We start from the raw sequence: 25960 nt of genomic DNA, 5'->3' as shown, positions 1-25960 counted from the left end.
CTTTTATGTGAAGTCCAACTTGTTTTGTATATCGCCTAGTTTTCTCATTTTGAGCAATCTAAGTTAGGTCTAGAACCACCCAAAATAGAGGTCCAAATGCCTCCTGGACCATAGCCATGGGACGGGTAGTGCATGCATAAGGTACGGCTTAGAATCAATTAGTACGCTTTAGGTAACAACTTAAAGATAGTAATCGGATAACAGGAGATGATAGTCTATTCCCGCTGAATAATACGAATAACACCCCATCTTGGGGGAGTTACGAAATATTATTTATGTTGCACCGGGTGATCCTTTAGGCTAAAAAATTTAGGACCCCCCCTCCCATCTTGTCTTTAAATCCATTATTTGTGATTAACAATGAACTTCCTAAACTTCTTGCCTTTCCCTCTTGTTTTGGACTAATTCATATAATTCGAGTTCGGCTGGGACCCATAGTTGTGGACCTCAAAAAGTGTCTAACACCTTCTCTTCGAGGTAATTTCGAGCCCTTACCCGATCTTTGGTGATGCAAACTGGTTAAACCTGAGTTATTTGCAAATAGGTGCCCTAACTCACCTCAAATCGTTAGTTGGTGACTCTCTCTTTTAACATCTTCCTTAAAAGAGTTGTCACGTGTCAAAACTTGATTTCGCGAAAAAAAGGGCGCGACAGTCTTCCGCTCCTTGGGCCCCCTCGTTGGGACGTTCTTTCACCATCTAAGCCTCGTTATACATGGACTCAGTGAACAAAGGCGACTCGGAGATGTCTATCACACCAAATGCATCCTTCGGGGCATTGCTTGCAACCCCTGAAGCCTCGGTAATGGCCCCCTTGTTGGTCTCCCTAACTTGAGGCAAATCAGCCTCGCCCCTCTCTGGTTCGGAAGCCTCGACCACGGCCTCCTTGTTGGCCTCCATAAATTGGGGCAATTCAGCATCGCCTCTCTCTGGTTCGAAGGCCCCTTGCCCCTCGAGTTGCGATGGCTCGCAAGCTACCAGATCAAATTCTTCTTCTTCTTCGGACTCGTTCTTCAGTCGGTAGAGTGAGTCCGATGATGGTGCTGGTGCTTTCTTTGGATTTGAGAACCAACCTTCTCCTTGGTTTCTTATTTTTTGAGTTTGGAGAACTCGGAGCCCTTTTTCTTTTCTTCTCATCACCTTGTCTCGGAGCAGGGGAATCGGTAGAGAAGTCCTCGCCATCGGATGGAGGCCTCAATATGACGTCCTTGGAAAAACCTGCAAAAGGAAACAAAACAAGTGAGAACTTAGCAACACAAAAAGAACCCCAAATATTACTCACTCGGGAAAGGAATCTCACCATGAGAATGGGCCTCATAAAGACCCTTCGAGAGTTCGTGTCATACGCACTTAGAATATGGCCTTTGTAACACGATGCCCTCGACCCACTCCTTGAGTCGAGTGACTACATTCGGGACCCGAGCGACAGCTGCACAACCGCAAAGCACCGATAAGAAGGAAGGAAAAAAGAGTAAGATAAAATCTTGAAAACGAAATTTTACTTACGTGTTATATTCCACTTCTCGAGGAACAGCATGCACGCAGCTGAGATCAAGTCTGAGGTCCTCACTCGGACAAAATAGCCTAGCCAACCTCGATCCTGATCTTTATCGATACTCGAGAATAGGGCTTTACTAGCCCGACGAGCGAGCTTGATCAGTCCACCCCGAAAGAGTCGAGAACTGTATAGGCACATGAGGTGGTCAACGGTGAACGAGCATCCATCGATCTTGCTCACGAAGAATCGAAGAAGGATCACGATCCTCCAAAATGAAGGGTTAATTTGACCGAGGCATACCACGTATCTTTTGCAAAAGTTGATGATGACCGGATCTAATGGGCCCGGCGTAAAGGGATAAGTGTAAACACTTAAGTATCCCTCGATGTGGGTGGTGATATCTTCATCGGGTCCGGTAACCACCACGTGTTTGTCAACCCAATTGCAATCCTTTTTTACCATAGAGAGGACTTCTTCAGTGATCGAGCATACGCATCTCGAGACCTCCTCACGCCAGCTTGGTACGGAGGAAGTTTTTTCAACCTTGAAATCGGTGATTACCGAGCATCCACCAGGGATGAACATTTTCAATGAGGGTTCCGCTATTGGTTCCTCGACAGCAGTATGCAGAACAGTCTCCTCGGCAGTCGGCCACGAGGTTGAAGGAGTTTCTTTTTGGGGAACGGTTTTTGAAGTCTTTGCCTTTTCTTTTAAATGGAGGGGAAAAGAGGAAGTTAAAGGAGTACACTGGATAGTTTGGGATGAAGACGAACAAAAGATCTCAAAAAACCAGGATATAAGTGCCAGAAAGTATAGAGATTTCTAAGGAACAGGAACAAGGGTAGAGGGTTTGGATGTAAAGTTTGAATGAACAAAGAATGGGGTACTTATAGTTTTTCAATCGATGGTTCGCACTCAAGAGTGGTCAAACGTCAACTGAAAATCATTTAATGCCATTAAGACTTGATTGACGAGACGTTTCGTTTATTTTTTCATTTCTATCGCGGGGTATCAAAGTAAGAATCGGAAGCTCATATCATTTCTCGTCATCTACTCTCCGAAAAATGAGGGAACTATCTGTATACAATCGAAATCGGGCTCATCTACGACATGGTAGATCAGGCTTGGAACATGAAGGACTGAAGATCGACCCCGAGTCCCAACGGACTAGAACCCGGGTCAGAATGCATGTCTTCGAGAATATTGAGTCTGTGATCCCGGGATCGATCCTAACCCCGAACGAGCTCGAAGAAACATTATTAGCATAAACAACAGAAGACCAAAATATATGTGATCGATCGGATATTACGGCGTAAATTTTGGCACATATCAATAAGGAACCGACAATCAGCAAATCAAGAGATTTTTACCTTTTATAGAATTGTACCTAAAGTAGGATTCCCCCACCATATAAAGGGAGTTTGATAATTCGTTTAAGACACGGTAACACACATTCCAAGCAATACATTATTTTTCTCTTTAAGTTCTTATTCAATTGTGTCCTAGTACCGATCGAAGTGCATCTAATTCGAGGGTGGCTAATCTCCCAATATTATAACTGTTTAATTCGTGTGGTTTGAATTTACTTTATCATTCTCTTATTTATTTCAATTGCAACTTAATTTATCACCTTGTGTCAAGTTAATCCACATATCCTTAAAACCACTTATAAATTCAATTGTTATCTGATTGTGAGGGTAAACCATAAAAGATATACTCTTTTTGTCACGATTTATATAACATTATTTCTATTTTAGAACGTCAAATAATATTTGATACCATTCTATTTATACACTATATATTTAAAATTTAATTGAAGAATCTAAACTCATTATAGTAAATTTTTATTTTAACATTGGATTTTGATTGAATATTTTCTCCATCTTACATATAAATTCGCCTCGATTAAGGAACATGCAATTATTGGGCCAATATATATGATGCTAACAAGTATGTCGGACTACAGGCCTCTATGATCGGTTGCGGCATGCTATCTTGTCCCTCAACTCGTTATCAACATGATTGATTATAGGACATAAATCAGTGGAACTTTCAATGCTAACAGCAATATAACTATTAATTAAGTAAGTAATTAAGACTACTTTGTTTAATAACTAATTAAAGACAGCTTTTATATACAATCAAGGAAGCAAAGTCGGCCTGCAAATGTTTTATTTTTTTGTATTTTTTTCTCTTTCCATTATTTTTTCATTTACTAATTCCACATAGAATAATTTAGCACTACAAGACAAATAGAGAATCAACAAGATTGGCTACCGGAGGTGCTCCTCCTCCTCTTGGCCGCCGGAAAAAGATGCCATTCCTCAGCCACCACTCCATCAAAGTCAAGCTGGTGAATATTCCCATGATTAGTAACATCAAAGAAGCAACCATCTGATAATCCGGCAGCCATGTCGCCGTCGCTGCCGCCACAAGGCGGCTTGGCCTTGCGACGGCCGGCTCCTACGGGCACGTTCCGTAAGGCCCCACCGGCCGTCCAGTACCTTTGACAACCTTTGCAAAAGTGTCTTGGTTGGTTAACATTGTAGTTGTTGAAGTAACAAAACTTGGTTTCCATGCTTTTGCATCTAGGGCAAGGGATGATCTTGTCTGGCTTTTTTTCTTGATCTTCATCAATATCATGATCATGATCAACTTTGTTTGGTTGTTGATGATGATCAAGACCTTTTGCAGCTTGTTTTGCTTGAACTTGTATTGTTGCACCAAACAACTTGATGCCTTGTGAGATGCGACTTTCTTGAACTTGAGCCATATTTTCTTGGTTTTTTGGGGGTGGGGTGGGGAGGCAAGTGAATGTCTATGTTTGATGTAGAGGAACTTAATTTGATATATATATATATATATATATATATATATATAGATAGAGAGAGAGAGAGAGAGAGAGAGAGAGAGGAAAAGGCAAAAAGTGCAGAGTGAGGTTAAGAGGTTGGGGGTGGATGATGAGTTAGATAGGGGAGGAAAAAAGTTCATAGATATGATGGGGAGAAAGAGATATAATTGAAGAGTATAAAAGTATAGAATAAAAAGGACATGAGAGAGAGAAAAAGGGTAAGTCAAGAAAGAAAAAGTTCATGGGTGATGAGCACAACTTCTTTTTAAGAACTTTTGGATGCTCTAATTTATATATTACTCAAGTTTTATTCCTCTGGTTCTTCTAAATTTACTGACTTAGCAGCATTTACAACGAAAATTTGGTATACAGTTAAAATTTTCATCCGTTCCAATGGTTCATATAGTTTGACTCCATGTGAACTTTAAGATTAAAATGGAAAACTTGTAGTTTTAAATATGTAAGTAATACTTTTGTCACTATAAAACTTTTCTTCTTAAATATGTCAATCATATTTGAGTGATTATAAAAAAAAAATTATTAAAGGTGAATTAAAAAGTTTATAGTTAATTACTTTTAAAAATAAAAATATATTTTTTTAAACGGACTAATAGAAAAATTATACCAAACAAATTGGAATGAACTAATAACAAAATGCAAAATTATACCCTTTCTTTCAAAATAAATGTTAAATTTTTATTTTACCAGATCCAAATAACAAAGTCATCATTAGACTGATTAAAAGGAAAGTATGGAAATAAAATTGGAATTTTTTGAAGGCCAATTTATTATGATTCCCCAAGCTTTGTGTGTGATTTTTAGCAAAATGACTTTATGAAGCTCTCTATCTAAAAAAATCAATGTTTGTATTGCTGCTACTGATACTTAGTATTTATAACAAACATCTTCGTTTAGACTCAGAAAAAAAGGAAAGTAAAAATCATTGGCTTTAAAGTATATTAATATGTTAGATACCATATATGTGTGATAGACACAATTAGGTGAGCAAAAAGTGAAAAAGGAATAAAGTAAGTTGTAAATTTTCCAGTAAAAGAATAAAAGGTAAAAGGGAGCCGCCATGAGCAACAAACAAAGGTTCTTTTTTTCTTTTTATTCTTTATTCTTTGTATTTGGGGGGGGGGGGGAGGGCTGGATTCTTTTTGTTGGGGTGAGGAAGGTGGTATGAAAAAGTTGATGCTGAACTTTTTGTCCACATCATTACTCCACGTCATCGTGTTGTGTTGAAAGTTTCTCCATGAAGTGGGACCCAGCGCCAGGTAGGTTGATTATATTTTTCAACAAAGTGGGAGTGTAAAGATAAGGGATGAATTAAAAGAGATAAAGCTGGAAAAAGGAAGGTCTTTTCTAAGTTTAGTTTAATATCAAATCTGGATTAGCTTTTTCCTAAAGTATTTGGCTTTTCTTTAATCAAGATTGAGATTGTGCTGACACATCATGTTCTTGTGGTTTTAATCCTTAAGGGTGAAGCTCCAACATTTTCTTTCCCTTCTTCTTGTTCCTCTTCTTCTCTCCTTATTTTAATTAAATAGCAATAACATGACGAAAAATTCATTTTTATATGGTATTTATATCAAATTAAATAATTTAAAATTAATAACAATAAATATCAATTAAAAATATAATTAATGATTAATGTCATATAAGAAAATTAAAATAACAGATATCAGACTAAATTTAAAACTAGAAGTTAGTATATTCTATACAATTATGGTAAGATGGTCTACTTCTATTTCCTACCTATCTTGATCATTCTGGTTAAAACTAATAGACTTTTGATAATAGTGGCGAGCCAAGAATTTCTCCAAGGGAGTTCAAATTTTTTTTTAAAAAAAAAAAATTTCGACAAAGGGTGTTCAATATATATTATATACCTCTAAAACTATATATTTACTTTTATACACAATGCAGTTTTTCTACGAAGGGTTGTCAATTGACTACTCTTGATAGGCTATAGCTTCGCCCCTTATTGACAATTCTACGTTTAGTTATAATTATAAAGACTTGTTTGTCAATTCCTATAGGATTCATATGCGAGTAACAGCTGTTTCTCCAAAATTAATCATTAATACACTCTAAATCTTAGTTAAATGACATTTTTCTCTTCTTTAGCTCATGTAAATAAATTATTAGACGGTATAGAAATGATTGCACATATTGCAGGGCACATATTGCATCTCTTAACAATGATGATGCTCACATTAAGGAAAAAAAGAACTTCCATATATAATCAGACGTCTTATACCCAATTAACTTGAATACCAGATCAAAAGAGATAGGAAAAACTAACTGTCCTTTTATACGAGAGCAAGCCACCAAAATTTATTAAAAATAAAATAAAAGAAGAAAAGGTAAAGGGAAATAAAAGGGTTTTTCTCCCTACAGTAACGGAAAAATTATTGACTTGACTTGAATAAGGGGAACAAAGAAAACCATAAAAAGAGATAAGAAATTTTTGGAGTGACATAAAAGGGGATGAATTTGATACTTTAAAGCTGGATGCTTGTTATGGTAAATGCTATTCCATTTGGCTTACTTTAATCAAAGTCTTTGCTTTTCAAGCATCTAATATTTTTATTTCATTTTTAATTGTGCCATCTTTTTCAAAATCAATCAGAATTTTTGCAATGTGTTGTTGTCTGGGTAGCTTTCAGTTCATAAATTACTAATCAAATGAAAAAGTAGAGTACTTTTTTTAAATTTTCAAGAATATGGTGTTACCTTTAATAAAGTTATCTTTTTCCTTTTCTTTGATCAAAACTGTTTATTACTATTACAAAAGTAAGAGCTTCTTCATTTCCAACACAAAACTTTTCTTTTATTCAAAACTAAAATGTAGATAAACAAGCATTCTCGTCCTTTACATGGAAAAGATATATGCACTTTTGCTTTATGGGTTGCTTTTAGGGTCTGATTAAAAAAAATTAAAAAGGTCGTTGGATAGAATATTCAATCTTATGGTTGTAATTACTTCTTCACATTTTCCACTTAGCTGCAGTACAGTAACTAGTATAAATAGCAATATATATGCCCTTGTATTATATATCATGGAGGCTATTTAAAGGATATTTTCTATTTGTTTGTTGCATGATTTGCCAGAGATTATTTTATCCCTATTGAGCTGTATATATAATCTATTCTAGAAAAGCTTATCAGAGGATACGATTTCATTTATTTAATTTCATCATCAAGTGTATAGATTTCAACCCGATTGTATAACAACTATATCATCTTTTAAGAAGACATTTCTTATATATTTTTGGTGTGCCCAAATATCACCACAAACAAAAGTTGGGATGCCCAAATATCACCACAAACAAAGGTTGGGGTGCCAAATATCACCATCTAACACCATATACTAGTTTCAAAAAAGGTAAAAGAAAATAAAAGAAGCTAAACTTATAAAAAGCACATTAGGGGGTGTGTTGGAAAGGCTAAATTGCATGTTGTTGATAACCAAGTTGCTTAAATTAATCAAAGGAAAGAAAGAAGTCTTTACTTTCCCTTTCTTTCTTTTGTTTATTTATTCGTATCTTCTTCTGTAATTAATGCTATTTTCCTCCAATCAAGGCCAAGTTGAGACTTCGGAATGCATCATCCTGATTAAAAAATAGTTAACGATATAACTGTTGATATTGTAGAAGATAAGAGTAATCTGTTCTTGATACATGCATCTTATTCAGAAGATATTTCTTTGTTTTTAGGTCCTATTTAATTATTGTTGGCGAATTTATCACGATATTAGCTAAAACACATGCCTTTTTAGGAAAGAAACAGATAAGGTTTAATGGGGTCCTTTTATGCCACAAAAATTTCTCGTCCTATTGCTTGGTCTCGTACTTGTTCGGGAAACTTTTTTTTCTTGGTATTTTAAGTGATCCGCAGATAATGTTCTATTTTTTTATTTTTTTTATTTTTTTTGTGGGGGGGAGGAGGGGATTGATCATCCAATATTTCGATCTTCTGATCTCTTATACTTGCTAAGTGGAAATTCAAACTTGGTCTCCTCCTTCAAAGAAAATGATAATTGTGACAGTTTGATAACATAAAATACTTTTGTTCTTTGCTTTTTCTGCCATATTAACTGCAAAATTCAAAGACCAGGAACGTTACACCACATCATAGAAACACCAGCTGAAAAGAGGGACAAATTTCACATTACAATATAATTTAGTTGCCTGTCCTTCAAGGCAAAAGGTATTGCATTTTGTTTGTGTTGTAAAAAATTCAAAGAAAAACGAAGTAGCAGAAAACAAGGAACATCCTAAAAGAAACAAGAAAGCCAGTCGAAGGTGTTGTTCTTACGCAAGCTCAGTTCAATTCTGCGTAAGTCATGCCCAAAAGTCAATTTCAAAGCTCTCAAGCAAAAGTTTTCCACCTAGTAATATTAGCTATCCAATTAATGAATATGAGCAGCCCTCGAGCAAAAGTTTTAAGGTTGTATTTGTCCAAAAACTCATCCCGCTACTTTTTTAAAAAATTGTTTAAGCATCTGGCGTTTCAAAACCTACTTGTCCAATTAATTTAGAATCGCACTACAGGTTAGGAGTGTTTCTTATTGCAAAAGTTGTCCATGTTAACGTCTCCGACCCGGTACTTCATGAAAGAATCTCTAGCTATGCCACCACACGCCTTAATGGTCATCAAGCTACTTGCCTTGTCTATAGGTGGGTGGCTATCCTGTTTTCGTAGAGCAACTAGAACATAAGTTGGGTTGCAACTTGCAGATTTGCTATATTTTTGGTGCAAGTTGCCACGGCTCTCGGTGTTTGACCCTAATTTTCAGTGTAGATCAGCAGAGCGGAAGTCAGTCAAACACAATACTAAAGCTATATAAACAAATAGTAGTAAGCCTTTTCCCCATGATTCCAGCATAGAAGCAAACGACATGGTCAGAATCTTTTTGAGTCGTGGACAACAGGTTAAGCTACAGATAAAGAAGATATAATAATACTGAAGTGAAGTGATGAATTTATTACCATGACTACTTCAGTTTGAGAAATTTCAAGATATTTGTTATACTACTAATAGTATTATATAATTTCACAACTTTCAAGAATTCAAATTATATAAGTACTAAAATCTTATATTTCGAAGTTATGTTTCTTATCAAGTAAACCTTTCACTCACTAGTTTAATGTATATATATACAAAAACTATACAAATTTTATACATTTTTTCGGCTACCAAATGTAAATAGTTTCTGATGTGGGCTAAAAATGATAATACCCCAATAATATACAAGTACAAAATAACATTTTTGAACATCGTGATTAATCAAATGTCATCATGTAAAATAGACCAAATGGATTAAAATGAACTAAACAGTAAAATAAACACGCCAGCATCTTCATGAAAGCTGTTGATGAAAATCATGTGACATCACACAGATGTCATCGTCTCATCGCATTACGAGAATCTCTATGATTTGCTAGAGAGTCAAATAGCACATATAAATTTAGCAATTGTTAAAACTCCAAAACGTGCAGTCGAAGCTGTGAAAGAATACTAGATAAAATGTTGAAAGCACCAATGAGAGGTGTCTTCATATGAAAAAGGCTTATGCATAAATGATGCCTCCGTAATCAAGAAAATGTTGCTGGGTCATACTAAAGCACAATGTTTACAGAAACAGGTTGAAAGCTACCTAAGGAAAAAAGCTAATTGAGATACAACAACAGGACCTAAGAATAATTACAGAAAATAACTAGTTATTTACATATTTATAAGACCCTCTCACCTAAGTCCAGAAGCAAAATTATACATGGTTGGGTTTGATAGACTAATGTCATCATGCTTGGCTAAGAATTCAAGTGTCACTCCAGTTATCTTCTCCATCATCACTTCCAACTGCCTGAATGTGTCGAAGAAAGGAACAAGTCATTCAACAGTTTAGCTAGATATATTGGTAAAGAGGAACCATCTCCATCGACTATTTCTGTGTTCATCATTCTTTGAGTGACCAAGAGGGTGGGCATTTTTTTTTACTTTTTTTTTTTGGGTTGGGTTGGAGGGGTAGAAGGGAGAGAAGGATGCAGGATAAGATTTTGATACCTGACGGATTGCATTGGCCTTCTCCAAAATTGCAGTGACCTTGACGCTTGCTGGAGGCCCTGAAGTTCCTGCTTGTTTTGCTGGAGCAGTTCGTCTGAGATTGAAGGACTGAATCATACAATAAAAGAGAAAGTAGGTAAAGTGAATTCCTCAAATGGCATGAAATTGGACTAAATAGCTCATTTTGGTAAATAGTAGACACTTCGTCCTCAAGTTTTAAGATCATAATTTCACAATGACTTCAACCCCACTCACGATTCAAAGAAGAGTGAAACATTACAACAAAAGCATTGGAGAAATTATCTACAGAAAGCGGTTTGGTAACAATCAAATTGAGAAAGCAAACTAATAAAGTAGTTCAAGGAAAGAAGCTAGCAAACCTGTCAAGAGCAGGCTACAACTAGCTTAGCTATTCAATATCCAAGTGGAAAAAAGTTTTTTGCCGATTTTCAAAATCAGAGATAAATTCTTGAAGTATTCAGGTAATTTACACGGGCTGAAGGAAAATTAAAAGATAAAATGGCAAGTCAATCCAAAAAACTAAATCAAATATCAAAACCAGTTCGTGCCCATATTTGACTACCAATGGGACAATAATGAACACTCACTTTTGCTCTAATCTGGTGCAGGAAGTCTTCCTTTTCATTGATTCCTCTGTTATTTTTAGCATGATCAATGAGTTTCCGCTCAGTTGTGTCTATCGAATCTGGCTGCTGCATATGTAAATGCATAATTGTCACCTCCTACTTAATTCAGTGTGATATGAAAGTGGAAAAGAGAACCTTCTAGATAAAATTTCAATTCCTTTTTTTTCTTTTTGAAGTTTCATAGTGGGATCAAGAAGAATACCTTGCTTTTCAATGAAAATGCAGCTTCAATAACTTGGTGTTGCTTGAATGGAGGAGGCTTAGGTTGATGTGAAATGGTAGATCCAAGCTCCTTGTGATCAAACACATGATGGTTTTCAGAGGAATTATGTAGATAATCTTGTTCGTCATCTAAATGTGATTGTGTACTCTGCCACTGTATTGGAGGGAGAGGAGAAGGAGGCGACGTAGACTCCTTAGCAGACAATGGCTCTAGATCTCTTGCAGGCAGAGCATTACCAACTACGTGCTTGAATGAGGAATGCTGGGTATCCAGAACTGGAAGATCAAATAAATTATCAGACTGACAATCCTCCAGAAAGTATTCTGCAAAAGGAATATGAAGTCCACTGCAGGGGCGCAGCTCCTGCTGAGATGTTCGGCCATTCTCCAAAGATGTTGATGTTGATTCAGTTGATGATATTCTTTGCAAAGCATCGTATACTTCTTGGTCCTTTAAACTAGGAGAGTTACCAGATTCCCACTGTTCAGAGTTTGACTCTGACTGATGGCTAAGATAATCATCTGACAGATCGGGAGATGATCTGGAAAATGTCTCATCATCCGAGTCTGAACCAGCTTCTTGCAGAGGAATCGAAGGCTCCGGTACCAGCTGAAATGAAGGAAAGATATCTCCATTGTTTTCATGGATGTTATTCCTATCAGGAAATCTGAGTTTCAGTTTCGAAGCCTCATTGCCATCTATCGGCTGGAATGAGATCTTCATAAGTCCAAGCGGGGGAGACGAAGAAGGTGATGTAAACGAGGATCCACTTCCTGGGAAGTCTTTAATTCTACCGGAAAATGTTCTACCCACAAAATGTTGGTAATCATTCATTGGCTCATTAATTCCAGTGTTCAAGGAACTGACTGAATCAGTGTTATCATTCCAACCAAGTGAGAGTTTCCCGTGAAATCCATTAGTAAGCAGTCGATTACCTAGTTCAAGAATACGTGATGAATTCTTTCCATTCTCTTGACCAGCTCCAATAGTTTGGGATTCCAGACTCACCGGTCCCACTGTGCTAGATGTCATTAGACCAGATCCACTTAAACAACTCTGTAGGGGCTTATCAGTGCAATTTTGCTGGTATAAGTTACTTGACTTCTCAAGCTTGACATCTAAATCTTTGGCTGAAAATCTTGAAGATATGTTCTTAATAGAAATGCCAACTGCTTGAGCAGAATTTTGGCTATCAGCTTTATCTGTTGACTTATTCTGCACAATATCTCGTTTTCCTGCATGTTTCTGATTGACAGGAACAGGTTCTTGTCTTGATGTACTGACTATATCATTTTGATTAGCTTCATAAACTTGACCAACAGTATTTATTACACCATCTGGCGGCTTTGAGGGCTCAAGCCCGAGCAAGCCACCATTTGTCCAGAATTTGACTGGAGGAGTGCCCAGAAGCTGGGGTGGGGGCTTTTCAGAGTCAGAAGGACCACACAGGATCTTGTTGACCATTGGCAATCCTGAACCAGTTCCCCTAGGGCTAGAGGTGATATGATTACTAACAAGTGGCTCTACTTGTGATGCTGCTTCCAGAATATTGGATCTTTCAATTGAAGGGACACCCAGAGAACTGTTTGGTTTAAAAGCAGTTCTAGCTATCTGAGGAGACGATAAAAACTCACCACACTCTGAAGAGATATTCTCTGGAATTTCCTCACATTTTACTTTGTCAGAGGAAGAGAAAGCTCCAGGGTCAGAGTCAGCAGATGCAAAGTTGGTATTACCACCAAAACCACTGTTTTCAGGGGAATTTCTAGCTGCGACTTCAGGTGTATTAGTAGACAAATTCCGATCAGAAAGTTCTTCTCTAGTTCCAAGGGTTCCATTCAGGGGTGATGCAGTCTTCAGACTAGATTCCAGCTCCACTGCTCGTTTTCTTTGACAATCTAAATCAGTTTCAGACTCTGACTCAATGGTGTTTAGTGCATCCATAAAATTGTCAGTTTCACTTTCAATGTCATCAAACTGGCTTTCATAAGAAGTTGACCTTGGTATAATTGCAGCCTCAGGCTCAGAACTTTGTTGTTCAATGTTTTCAGATATAGCAAAATTCAATACCTGAGTACCTAGGAGTAGATTTTCTTGACCTGTTTCCAAACTCTCATCATTATCATACTTCAGGATTATAGGATCCAACGCTTCATTCTTAACACTGCTAGTTAAGAAAGGTAAATTAGGAACAACTTGCTCTTGTCGAAAATTGTTACTCTCTTCATCAGATATGACCCAGAGCTTTTCATCAGGAGAAGCATCTTCTACTGAAGCATTTGGATTCATCTGCAATGGAGAGTAGAAGACTTCCTTAGACGCTACTTCTGCAGTTCTCATCTTACCACTGCAAGCAATAATTTGTTCATCTGTTAAGCTATTCCCCATATCACTGTACTCATCATCACCTTTCCGATCAGGGGAAGCACAATCGAGCAAAGCATCATGCTGAATCTGGGATGGAGAAGAGAAGGATTCTCTAGACTCTTGTTTCTCACGTCCTGTTTTATCATTCCAAGTAACAGAAGATGTGCAGTGGCCAGCTTGCTCTTCTGATACACTATTATCAATGTCATCACAAACAACTTCACTTCTTTCCTCAGGAAAAGCGTGATCAAACATATTGTTAAGATGTAGCTGCGACGTCGAATCAAAGGATCCTTTAGGCTCTTGTGTGTCAGGTTGCATCTTCAAATTCCACGCAACGGATGTTGAAACAAGGTCCGTTAGCTCTTGTGACAAATCTTTTCCATTATCATTGTAAGCATGATCACTCTTTTCTTCAAGAAAAGAATAATCAAAAGATTGGTTATGCTGCATTTTTAGTGGAGATGAGACGGTCTCAGATTTGCCATCTTCAGGTTGAATTGAGTATCTTGGCTGTGAAACAAATTCCTGCTGCCCTGATCCATGTCTCGAATCTAAGTCAGATTTCAGGGTGGTGTCATATGTGCAGAAACTATGAACCAGGGAAGGTCGCCTATCCAGATTTCTAGAAGAAAATGGCATTCTGCAATGTGCAAAGATCACAAAGTTATATTTCAGCAAATTCCAATCTGTAAAAGCTATGAATATAAAATCCCCATAATACGTCAATTCTCTGAGGTCACCACTTTTTCTCCATCTTTCCGGTCCATAAGAGAAGACAAGTAATGCATACCTACTACCATAATTGGGCATAGATGCACTACGAGAGACTTCTCCATTCCTCCGCCATGATCGTTTCTTCTGTTCAATGTTGACACATATTTGTGACAGAAATTTATTAAAAGTATCATCAGAAATTAACAAGCTTGCTATAGCACAGATTTTTGTTTAAATATTCATGAACACTTGCTGGAAGGACGCCACTGAATAATTAGAAGTAACAAAGCTCAGGACCAAAGTAACAACTAGTAAAACAAAAGACTACTGTCTAGACAAGGGAACAGAATAAAATCTCAGTGCAAATATGAGCTGGTCTTTTTCTATTTTTACTAATGGAAGGCGCAATGCTTAAGGAGCCTATCCCTTACCCTTTTTGCTCAATCTGCATACATAACATTGCCTTTCATTGCTGTTCCTCGTTAATGAGTATGGCTATCGCAAAATTTTAAGATTAAGTGGAATTATAACAGACAGTACTAACACATGCCTTTTGGAACTCCTTGATGTTCACCATAGAAAGTTAAATTCCATCAATTTCGAGCACAGTTATGCACAGGTGGAAAAGTGGGTGTTAGAGCGAGGGCAGCTCTCCCCTCCGCTACCCCCTCCAAAATTTCTGCCAAAATCGCTTTAAAACTACCCCATGAGCAATCTCAAAACAAGAAAAATAAAGGAAAAAGGACATCCGTACATTCATATATTGTGGCAGTGGATTCCTAACATTTGGCATGGAGCTTTATGATAAATGGTATTGTAACTTTATAGTACAATTATTTAGTTTTGGAACTCTGTTTGGTTTCTATTTATCCCTTCCTCCCTCCCTTCCGAGGATAGTAAGTAATTAATGAGATGTAGCTGTCCACACAAAGTACGTTCACAAACCAAAAAGCTAAACAAATAACGCAGAAAGGTAAGATGACAAGATGAAAGAAGAGTATCTTTGTTCCAATAATTGAAGAGGAGCCTTGGCGCATAGCTAAAATTTTCCGCCATATGACCAAGAGGTAAGAGGTCTCAAGTTCAAGCCGTTAAAACAACCTCTTGCAGAAATGAAAGGTAAGGTTGCGTACAGTAGACCTAATGTGATCCATCCCGTCCCGTTCCCAGACCCCGCGCATAGTGGGAGCTTAGCGCAGTGAACTGCCCTTTTTTTGTTTCAATGATTGTCAGATGTAAGTTATAGATTAGATGCATTTTAGTATACTAGTCTTAAGGTACGCGCGTTGCGCGTGTATCCCGTATCATTGCATACAAACTTTAAGAAACAACGTTAACATTATGAAATATTCTTTATAAACTAAAAAGAAATACTAAAGATAAAACTGCAAGTGCCTAAAAGTTATATATATTGACACGTCCTATTTAGCTAACTCATTAAATAAAGAAATGTTGTCCTACGATAGTCCTTTGATGCCTTATTATTGGAATTGTCAGTAAACTTGGATTAAAAGAACCTTGTCAAAGCACATTGTCAGAGGCGGATCCATAAAAACTAAATTAGAACGGATTTTAATTTGTTGGGTATAATATCTAGGTTTTTACTACTTAACACAATACACTTTTAAAAATATCGGGTAAATATACATACATATATATAAATATATATATATATATATATATGGTAAAATTGTATATAATTCAAATAGATTAAAAAATTGTTAAAAAATAAAGACTCCTAATCAATAAATTAGTTCAAAAGGCTCATTTTTCACCCAATATAGTTTCTAAAAAGTAGTCCTAAAAAGCTAGTACAAAACTTTTCCAACTCTCCTACGTCAAAACTTTATTAACTAAAGAAATACCGAAACCTTTAGGTAAAATTTTATTAACTAAAGAAAAACCCCTCCTAAACCTAATAGGAGAACTCAAAAAAATAAAACTTTTAGACAGAATTTTATTAACTAATGAAGCCTCCTCCGAAACCTAAAGGAAGAAATTTAGTACTCCTAAATATAAATGGAGTTGAATGAAAAACTTTTCTAGTTTATAAAAATTAGGAGAATATTTAATTGACTATTCCTATATAATAAGAAATTAATTAAATGACTATTCCTAAATAGTAGGAGATTAATTAAATGATTATTTTTAAATATTAAAAAAATAATAAAATGACTATTTTGTTCAGTGTGAACTTAATTTTAAAGGGTAAAAAAGAAACGACATTTTGCTAAGGGTCTTCGTGCTTTTAATATAGTGTATGTGTATGTGTATGTGTACGTATGTGTGTGTGTGTGTGTGTATATATATATATATATATATATATATATATATATATATATATATATATATATATATTAAATGTAAACTTGATATTCGAACAATAGGTACGGCTTGCGGTGAAATCCACTTTGTCCTGGTTTTTTCGTCTCTTGAACACAAATTCAATATTAAAAGAAATTTTTACATGCCTAATCCTTTATTTAATATTATTTTCATTAATAATATTATTCTTCATTTATTCCATAAATGGCAATTTCTTTTATAATTCTAGCACATTTTAAAAATAAGCTGACCCTTAGATTAAGGAGTTAGTTTTATTCTAATAATATTGATATCATTTCTCTCTCATCATTATAGTAAAACTTTCCTTTTTTCACTCTTTTGTAACGGCACTCCCCCCTCTTCCTTTATTGTTGCTACCTTCTATCTCCATTCTTGCATATAAAAACAAATTTAAATATTTTTACTTATTTTTATACAAGTAATATATATATATATATATATATATATATATATATATATATATATATATATATATATATAATAAATTTAAATTGTTCATAATGTATATACGACAAATATACCTTATATATTTTCAACTAAACATGCATACATTTTTTGCTTATATTTTGTATATTAATAATGTGATTAGATGGATTTTTTTTTGTGGGATGTTCATGGTATGTATAAGATATAAAATATTTTATACTAGAAATATACCATAAATATGAAAATCTTCAAGGAAAAACCTATGCATATACTAGTATATTTGTAGAATTTTTATTGTATAAAACTTAAATACTCTAAATATACACTATATATATTTAATATATTTGTAAAATATTTACAATGTCAATTAATATACGTTTTATATATCATTAAGATTTAAATATACAAACATGAAAGAATCAAAAATCAAATAACATAAAATTAGTCAAATTATTGTTCAGCGTTAATTTAGGAAGTTAAGGAGAAGAATCGGAACTGCTTTGGATTTCTTTTTTTTTTTTTGGAATTGAATGCTTTAGATTTTTTAAATCGTGATTCTGGGTCCATATTTATAGCTTCATGCTAAAAATACAATTATTTAGGTGCCTTTTTTGTAGAATACCTACTACTGCTAGGTAACTGAAATATTTTCTTAAATATGGCCTACTTATGTTTTTTCCTCATATTAAAACTCTCTCCGGCTCTCCTATTTTTTTTTTGGGAAAACATCTTTTGGCAACTAATTCTAATTTTTGTGAATTTTTAAAAAGTGAATTTTAATTTATGAAGAAGAAGAATCGAGTACAATTTATTTGGTTATTCCCAATAGATATGTTAAATGAAGGTGTGAGACACAAAACGGAATAGATTACAATTTTTGTAAAAAAAAAACAATAATAACACTATAGATGTAGGCTTATTTTGTTCTCCAATGAGATTGGTGACATTGTTTTTGAAAGAAAGTGCATATAATCGTCGATAACAAAAATTAAATCACCTCAAAAAAGACATCATATTCTCTGCGTGTGGCAACAGTTGAAAAGGCCTACTATTAAAAGATGCAATACATTATAATAAGATAGATAAATAACACAAGTAAAGCAAGAAGCATGATAGATCTCATATTTTGTTCTTGATTGAAATAAATGCTTGGGGTAATTTTTTAGAGAGCATTCATACTATAAAAAAAGTTAAATTACCTGTTGAAAACCCGATATTCCAACAATAGTTAAGGCAGTTCAAACTAAACGCGATCCTTCATTATAGAAGAAAAAAGTGGTCCAACATGTTCTTGTCCATCTTAGATTGGTGTGGCCGAATCTATGAAAATTTAACCCTAAATATAAGATAACTCTTGGAATGCCGTGAAACTTTAGTCGTAAGTATAGCCTTATAGGACAAGTATATTATATTTAAAATACTAAATATTAGGTCTTTTTACATAGTTCAAGTAAGGAACGTTTAAATAATTAATTGAGCAAAGTCCTAAATATTAGAAATATAATTAAATTACAAATTTGACCAATGTGAAATCTACTTTTAAAGGGTAAAAAGGCGAACAGCATTTCGCTAAGGGCCTTCGTGCTTTTAATATAGTACTAGTCTTAGTTTACGTGCTTTGCGCGTGTACCTAACTCAATAAAAAATTTAAAAATTTATCTTTAAGTTATAAAATAAAAAAAATAAGTTCTTGAAATTAATGAATGTTGGTCGTATATAACTAACTAAATAAAAAATGAAACTGCTCCACATAAATACTCAATCGCCAGTCGAATAATTCAACTTAAAATATATTTCAAAGAATGAGTGAAGTTAAATGGGAAATGTGTATTCAGTTTGGAAGTATCATTATTCAAGTGAGATTATTAACACTAATTAGCTAGCTCATATCAAATTTTACATATTTAATTGTAATTATACTTTTATTCAATAAAAATTCTTTTTCAAATTGTGAAAAATCGATTAGGTGAAAAATTGTCCATGCACGACATGTTCCCAGAAAAGCAAATGAAATTCTTTGTAAATCTCTAAAATATAAGAATCACTTTATACCATAATAAAATCTACAGTGAAAATGCGCTTTTACAAGCCCTAATTATAGTCAAGATACTCACTTATATTCAGCTAAGTTTAATATTATCTAGAAAATTTAAAAGACCTCATAAATTATCTTGTTGGAATAATTGATATTTTTGGAGTTTGTTATTGGTTTCTTCTCAATATTCCAAATAATTGTAATATTGCTAATTTAGAAGCTTTGGAAACTAAAAATATAACATAGAATACTATTATTAGTGGAGTAATCTTGTATATATTTTTAAATATTCTTATATAGAATAATTTCATATAAATTAGAGCGTATAAATGTTTTAAAAGAATTCAACCACTTCCACCATTGTCCAAAGCCAAACTTACTTCCTCTTTCTTTGATGTTCTTATTCTCTCCTTTATTTATTTATTTATTATTATTTATGTATAACTTACGTGTAAAATTTATATAAGGTAAAATATTAATGATTTTAAAGTTCTAAATGTCAGAATTTTTTAATGCAGTTCAAATAAGGAAAAAATTTATTATACAAACTCCTAAATATTAGGGAAAATAACTATTTTTAAATATTATAAATATAATCAAATTACTATATTATCCCATGATACTATTATTAGTGGAGTAATCTTGTATATATTTTTAAATATTCTTATATAGAACAATTTCATATAAATTAGAACGTATAAATGTTTTAAAAGAATTCGACCACTTCCATTATTGTCCAAAGCCAAACTTACTTCTTCTTTCTTAGATGTTCTTATTCTCTCCTTTATTTATTTTATTTATTATTATTCATGTATAACTTACGTGTAAAATTTATATAAGGTAAAATATTAATAATTTTAAAGTTCTAAATATCAGAATTTTTAATGCAGTTCAAATAAGGAAAAAATTTATTATACAAACTCCTAAATGTTAGGGAATTAATTAAATAACTATTTTTAAATATTATAAATATAATCAAATTACTACATTATCCCATGCAAGCTCTTTTCTTAAAGGGTAAAAAAGACGAATAACATTTCGCTAAGGGCCTTCGTGCTTTTAATATAGTATAGATTAAATGACAATGCTATGTCTAAAAAAGAATTTAATATGAATAACAACCTGAATTATATAGTTTCATTAAATTTGTACATAAAATATATTAGTGATATGGTTTCCAGTAATGTGGGATTGATGTTTAGTTTCATTGAGTTAATTTTGTACAAGAGAGACTGGGCACCAGTTTGCCAACCAAAATTGTGCCCATACTGGAAGACAGAAAGAAACATTGATCCAAGCTTTCAACTCTTTTCATTTGTCATGTGATGATGTTTATTTTAATTGTTGAAGTTGAGCTTCTTTTCTTTTGTCTAGAAGGCATGCATCCTATAGAGTTCCTTAAAAAATATGTATCCTATTGAGTTAAGATGAACTAGCATGGTGCAATATAAGAAGTAGTGTTCTGAACATGAGGGATACATTTCCCTTTAAAAAAATAAAATCAGGATGCATTTTTTCTTTTTTCTTTTGACACGAGAGTGTCATTGAGATATTAATTAATATCTTAGTCTGTTGTTTTCTTTTTATCTGCTGAATTTGTGCAATAGTTCTCAATCAAAGTGTAGTATATTACACTTTCCTTCTTTTTTCAATAATTTTTATCTATTTTAAGACTTCTCTTGTCTATGTATATAAAAAACTACAGACTTACGCTCCTAAATCTATATATTTGACATAAGAAGATCTTCTCCCTCTCTGTCAAATTTCCAGCTCTGTCCCTGCAATTATATGGTGCTAACATATCCCATAAAGCAAACTTTCGCTCTACCTATATAAATGGGAGAATTGGAGAGGCCTTTACATATTTTTCAATTTAAGATGTATTTCTTCAACTTCTTAGCATCCCTTTATGTAACATCCCGTGAATATATGAGATGATACTGCTCATAGAAACACCAAGCAAATCCCAAAGTTAAGCTGTGGCAGGTAATTTCGGAATTATTCATGACATACCTTAATCTTTCGACCCTTCTTTTCTTTTAGGACTTTTTCAATATATTCTTCATCAGACCCAACTGAAGCTCTCTTAAAGAAGGTTGGATCTGAATACCTTTTCATGCAAGATCCAGGTCCACCAGGGTCAAATCTGAAGAGACAAGTAAATGTTTCAAGAGTATAACAGGGAAATCAGGAGATATAAATATAGCTATAAATTTGGGTTCACGTACTTGTCAAGCAAATGCAAGCGTGGTGGCCCACGACATTCCTCATATGAATCCATGATAAATCTTGGCAAGTCATTGTATATAAAATGATTTTGTTCAGTACGGATACGGGCATGCCAATTTGATCCTGCACACCAACTGCTTCCATAAAAAAACTCGAAGAACAGGAAAAAGAAGCCATTTAAGAAGCAGAAACAGACATTCCAAATACACCAAAGTTGAAGTATTTCCTACAAGTAAAACTTTATTGGTGGAACTATTTGGAACATCATTTCTATCATAGGCAGGCATATCTGAGTTTGAGAAATTAAACCAATTACCCCCCACCCCCCATTCTCACTGTCACCTTCCCTTGGTTTAAAGAATTTGGTAATGGAGATCAAAAAGGCATACCAGCTGTATAAGCAAAGTGTAAATGATTCCGTTGTGCCAATACTGATTTCTCGAGTGGAGGAAGTGCAGCTTCAATTTTTTGCACACGAGCAACCAACCTGTTGCTTCTCGAGGATGTAACCATCACTTGCTCTTGTAAGCCATGAAACACTTCTGCCGCAAATCTACAAGTACAAAACTGCTCTTAACTACTAGTATATCTTTAGCATTCAAAATTCACATTTGCAATCCTTCATTGAACATCAAACTGGGTATTTCATCCCACCAAATGAAGACCAAAGAATACTATAGAGCTATATATAATAGAATGTACCGCCAAACTTCTTAAGGACCTTGTGTAGATCTTAAAGGATAGGGAAATGTTGATGCTCTCGAGACTTATTGGCTGTTCGAAATACCCAGTGCAACTTGCGTATCAATGTCCACTTCAAACTCCAGTAACAGGATGACTATTTCAGAGTGCTAAACTTATTTGCAGAAAAAGATAGTACTAGAACTAAGACTCAGAAAAAAGCCCAAAGCAACAATAGGAATTCTGCTGGACAGAATTCAAATGCATAATTAAGCACAGGACCCATTCTTCTTCCTCCAAGTGGCAATGAGTCATTAACCTCTGATAAGAAGGTAAGACCGTCACATTGAACTCCTCTTCCTTATTTTAATAAATGGAATAAATGTAGTATCCGGACCGGCTTGCGCACACCTCAACTATTTCACCAAGTACTTGCATCCTCCCACCGTTACATGTATCAGGTAACTTTACCCAACAAAGCTTAGGCCGATGGGAATAAATCACCTTAGGTGTTTTGCCTCTGCTAGGATTCGAACCTTGGTCTCTCAAGTCTCATGGTCTTCATTCCAACTTCATCGACCACTAAGTCACATCCTTGGGTTCTCACATTAAACTACTTTTTTGCAATACCAGCCCAGTGTTTACCTTTTCCTAGGTAAATTATAACTACTCTGTTAATCTGTATGAGCTGTCATGGTTCAGGACTTCCCGCTATGTTTTTATTGGCCATACAGGGTATTCCCCAGCCTATGCAATGCACAATGGTTGATAAAGGTCATCACCATGTTGAAACCAGCCATGTCTACCAATTAGCTGAAGAAAAGCTTGTTTCTAGCACTTACCAGAACAAAACAAAAAGAGAAGGTTCTTCAATAAATAATGGAGTAAGTTTAAAGATGATATATCCCGTAAAAGGCAATACATTAATGTTGAATGCTAGTAGCTACAGTATTCTCCGACAAACTCCACCGTAATTATACAAAATGGCTGCTGAAAGCCTTAGTCCAGTTGATAGCAGAATGTAAGTGTGAAGAACCATCACTCAAGTGAAGACTACAGTTGTAATGCTGTCACATGTTAAGACTATCAGTAGGTAAACTGTATCTTATCATGCTTATCAAATGCTCCATCATAGATGTTGCAAGTGTAAGTAGAGTGACACTTCTTTTTTTGATAAGGTAATGTAAGTAGAATGACATTACATATTCCAAATACAACTTTTTCCTCTTGCGGCATTATTGGCTATAGATTAAGCTTCTTGTGCATGCACGTAACAGACGTCCCTTTCGTCCAAGACGTTTTTATTCACAACTCTCTAGAGTCAAAACAAGTAAACTTTGACCACAATTTTCCTTTGTAAATCTTTAATTACTATCTTCAAATGAAAAGTTTATCCTTTTCTCCCTTTACCCTAAAAATCAGTTGACTTGACTCAGGTAAATTTGAAGTAACCAAAATATTGAAAGAGAGCACGAAGTTACCTATTTTTTTCTAACTTATACTATCTTTTTTCTCCTAATTTGAATGACATTGTTCCCATTTTGAAATATCCAAAATTGGTTAACATCACTTGTGTAACACAATAGTTTCAAAATTCAAATTACACTAGCATTTTCTTCCACTACTTCTTATACAAATCTACAAGTCAAATTAACATACTTGTGTCATCAGCAGTGGACAGAGGGACAACCTAATTTGCATGCAATAAGGCTAAGAAAATGATTATGAGAAAAAAAAAACAAAGAAAGATGAAGTCATATAACTCTGCTAAACTGGAAAACTAATACGAGATTTAGCAAATTTCAGCACACCTAATTTGAAAAGTCAGCAATACTTCCGTTTCACTAAAAAAAAGGTCCGATTTTTTCTCAGAAATTACTTCAATGTCACCGCAGCATAACAAAATAGAACTCAACAGAAAACCAAAGTTGAAACCTTTTTTCCGGAAACTTCCACTAAAATTAAACAATAAGAAAAAAATGATAGTTCTTCAGAGTTCGGAGAGGGCATAAATGAGAAAAGGAGAGTAAATAAAACGTACTCAGCGAGATCGCCGAGCTGACGCAAGATCCCGACGAGTCCAGCGACAGCAAAACCGTCAAGAACGACCTTGGGATCCTCTTTATCGGCGTCCCGGTACAATTCCGGTGTTCCCAATCCGTACACATTCCTCGCCGCAGTTCTTACCAACGGCATCGTTCCGTTTCACACTTCTCTCTACTTTCTCTCTCCACTCTGTCTCACACTAAAATAAAAGTACTCTGAAATTGAATGTGAGAGAGAAGTAAAACAATAAATATAGTAATAAATGAAGGAATGATGAGAGAGAAAGTAAGAGAGGAGTAGTTGAAGGAGTGGAGCAGCTTAACTACTTACTGCTCAGATAGATATAGTGATATATCTATATCTATATAGAGAGAGAGAGAGAGTTTGTACTTGATATATGTAGAGAGAGAAAGCGATGGGTGTGAAGGTCTGTAGTTTTCAGCGGAGAAAGAGAGAGTGAAAATGGTGAATTCGTCCAAAGAGAAACGACATTGCCAACTCTGCAAGCCATGCTTCCCCTGGTGGGTGTATCATTACGGGACTTCGAAAAGACTGTTTTGCCCTTTATCCCTCCTGCAATTTCAATTTCGTTCCGGTTTATGTAAACTTATTTTCTTTTTAATCTGTTCGAAAAGAATGATTTATTTTTAAATTTAAAAATAATTAAGTTTAAACTTTTAATTCTATTTTTAATAAAAAAAAATTATAATCATACAAATATTTTAAATCCTTTTTTAGGACCATAAATTTAAAAAAAATCCATTTTCTTTTAAATCATATATCTAGTCAAACAAGTTCACATTAATTAAAATAAACAATATTACTTTTTACCTTGCTCCTTGTGGTTTTGAGTTCCATCTGACAAGTTGGAGGGGTAGTGACAAAAGTTCGAGTAAATAATTAATGAGCAATTTAAATTGGTTACATTAGAAAGAAAAAGGGAAATAAAAGTGCAATTTGTAGATTTACAAGAATTAGGATTCAGGGAGAATACATCAAACATAATTTGAGCTACCCTCATCTTTTCTTTCGTGGGTGGTTAAAAAGTCTTTTTATAAGGATTTATTTTACAATTTTTCACCTTATTAAAAGTGTTACTAGAAGTTTAAAGTTATTGATATCGAAATGCACCTTTAAAAAATCTACTATAAGTTCTAACAAGTTCAGAGAAAAATGTGTCAACCACATATTTATAATATAGTTTAGTCTCATAATATACGTATCAACGTCAAAGTAACAAAAGCACTTTAAAAAAATTACTCTAAAATCTAACAAGCTCAAATTAAGGGTGGGCATCGGTCGGTTCGATTCGCTTATGAATATTATAGGTTTTGCCTATCGGTTATCGGTTTACAAATATCATAACCCCATAACCAAACCGATAAGATATTGGTTATCGGTTATCGATCATTATCGGTTCGGCTATCGATTTACCTGATAAGATAAACAACTAAAACAGTTTCACAATGTATAAAATTGTTTCTCTATGTATAAAACAGTTTCGGTATGAAACTGTTTTGCTAAAATAGGTTTATAAGATTTTAAGAGCTGTTTTGCTAAAACTCTTTTCAGAACTATTCTATTTCACAAGAATTTAAATTTACTACAATATCCAATAAAATAAACACTAACCAAAGTTTCTATCTTTCATTCTTCAACCCAAAAATATAAACAAAAATTCCAATATCAGTCAGTGACGGAAAAATAGAATATCAATCATATTTTCACTTCAAAACTTTCTGCAAATACAAAGGATCTAAATGAATAACAAATACAAGTTTATTAGTTATGAAATTCAAATTTGATAACAACTGACACAAAAT

The 25960-nt window shown here is 34.3% G+C and overlaps 2 protein-coding genes across 5 annotated transcripts; both read right to left on the bottom strand.

The window, feature by feature from the left end:
- Window positions 1-3599: 3599 nt before the first annotated feature.
- On the bottom strand, window positions 3600-4333 carry LOC107812294 (dof zinc finger protein DOF1.5-like). The gene has a single exon (XM_016637349.2). It carries the CDS (start codon window positions 4268-4270, stop codon window positions 3758-3760), a length of 513 nt encoding a protein of 170 aa, XP_016492835.1. The 5' UTR covers window positions 4271-4333; the 3' UTR covers window positions 3600-3757.
- Window positions 4334-9910: 5577 nt separating this feature from the next.
- Window positions 9911-24641, bottom strand: LOC107812295 (protein SCAR3). Of its 4 annotated transcripts, none has more exons than XM_016637351.2 (9): window positions 24133-24641; window positions 21800-21963; window positions 21410-21533; window positions 21195-21327; window positions 14451-14518; window positions 11270-14300; window positions 11029-11133; window positions 10421-10528; window positions 9911-10220 (listed from the first exon to the last, which is right to left on the bottom strand). In XM_016637351.2, exons 1-9 carry the CDS (start codon window positions 24285-24287, stop codon window positions 10176-10178), a joined length of 3933 nt encoding a protein of 1310 aa, XP_016492837.1. In that variant the 5' UTR covers window positions 24288-24641; the 3' UTR covers window positions 9911-10175. The 4 variants fall into 4 exon arrangements, with proteins under 4 accessions (XP_016492837.1, XP_016492838.1, XP_016492840.1 ...); XM_016637352.2 differs by having other exon boundaries at window positions 11029-11130; window positions 24133-24635; XM_016637354.2 differs by having other exon boundaries at window positions 21410-21544; window positions 24133-24595.
- Between the last annotated feature and the right edge of the window lie 1319 nt (window positions 24642-25960).

The sequence above is a fragment of the Nicotiana tabacum genome, chromosome 3 (genome assembly GCF_000715075.1).
Source record: "Nicotiana tabacum cultivar K326 chromosome 3, ASM71507v2, whole genome shotgun sequence".
Taxonomy (NCBI): domain Eukaryota; kingdom Viridiplantae; phylum Streptophyta; class Magnoliopsida; order Solanales; family Solanaceae; genus Nicotiana; species Nicotiana tabacum.
This window is presented reverse-complemented; position numbering and strand designations above follow the sequence as displayed.

Excerpts from the sequence above, each read along its gene's own strand:
- LOC107812295 (XM_016637351.2), bottom strand. The coding sequence starts at position 24,287 with ATGCCGTTGGTAAGAACTGCGGCGAGGAATGTGTACGGATTGGGAACA. Across the intron at positions 21,534-21,799 it reads ACACTTTGCTTATACAGCTG|GATCAAATTGGCATGCCCGT; the intron begins GTATGCCTTTTT and ends GTTGGTGTGCAG. Across the intron at positions 10,221-10,420 it reads AGGCCAATGCAATCCGTCAG|GCAGTTGGAAGTGATGATGG; the intron begins GTATCAAAATCT and ends CGACACATTCAG.
- LOC107812294 (XM_016637349.2), bottom strand. The coding sequence starts at position 4,270 with ATGGCTCAAGTTCAAGAAAGTCGCATCTCACAAGGCATCAAGTTGTTT.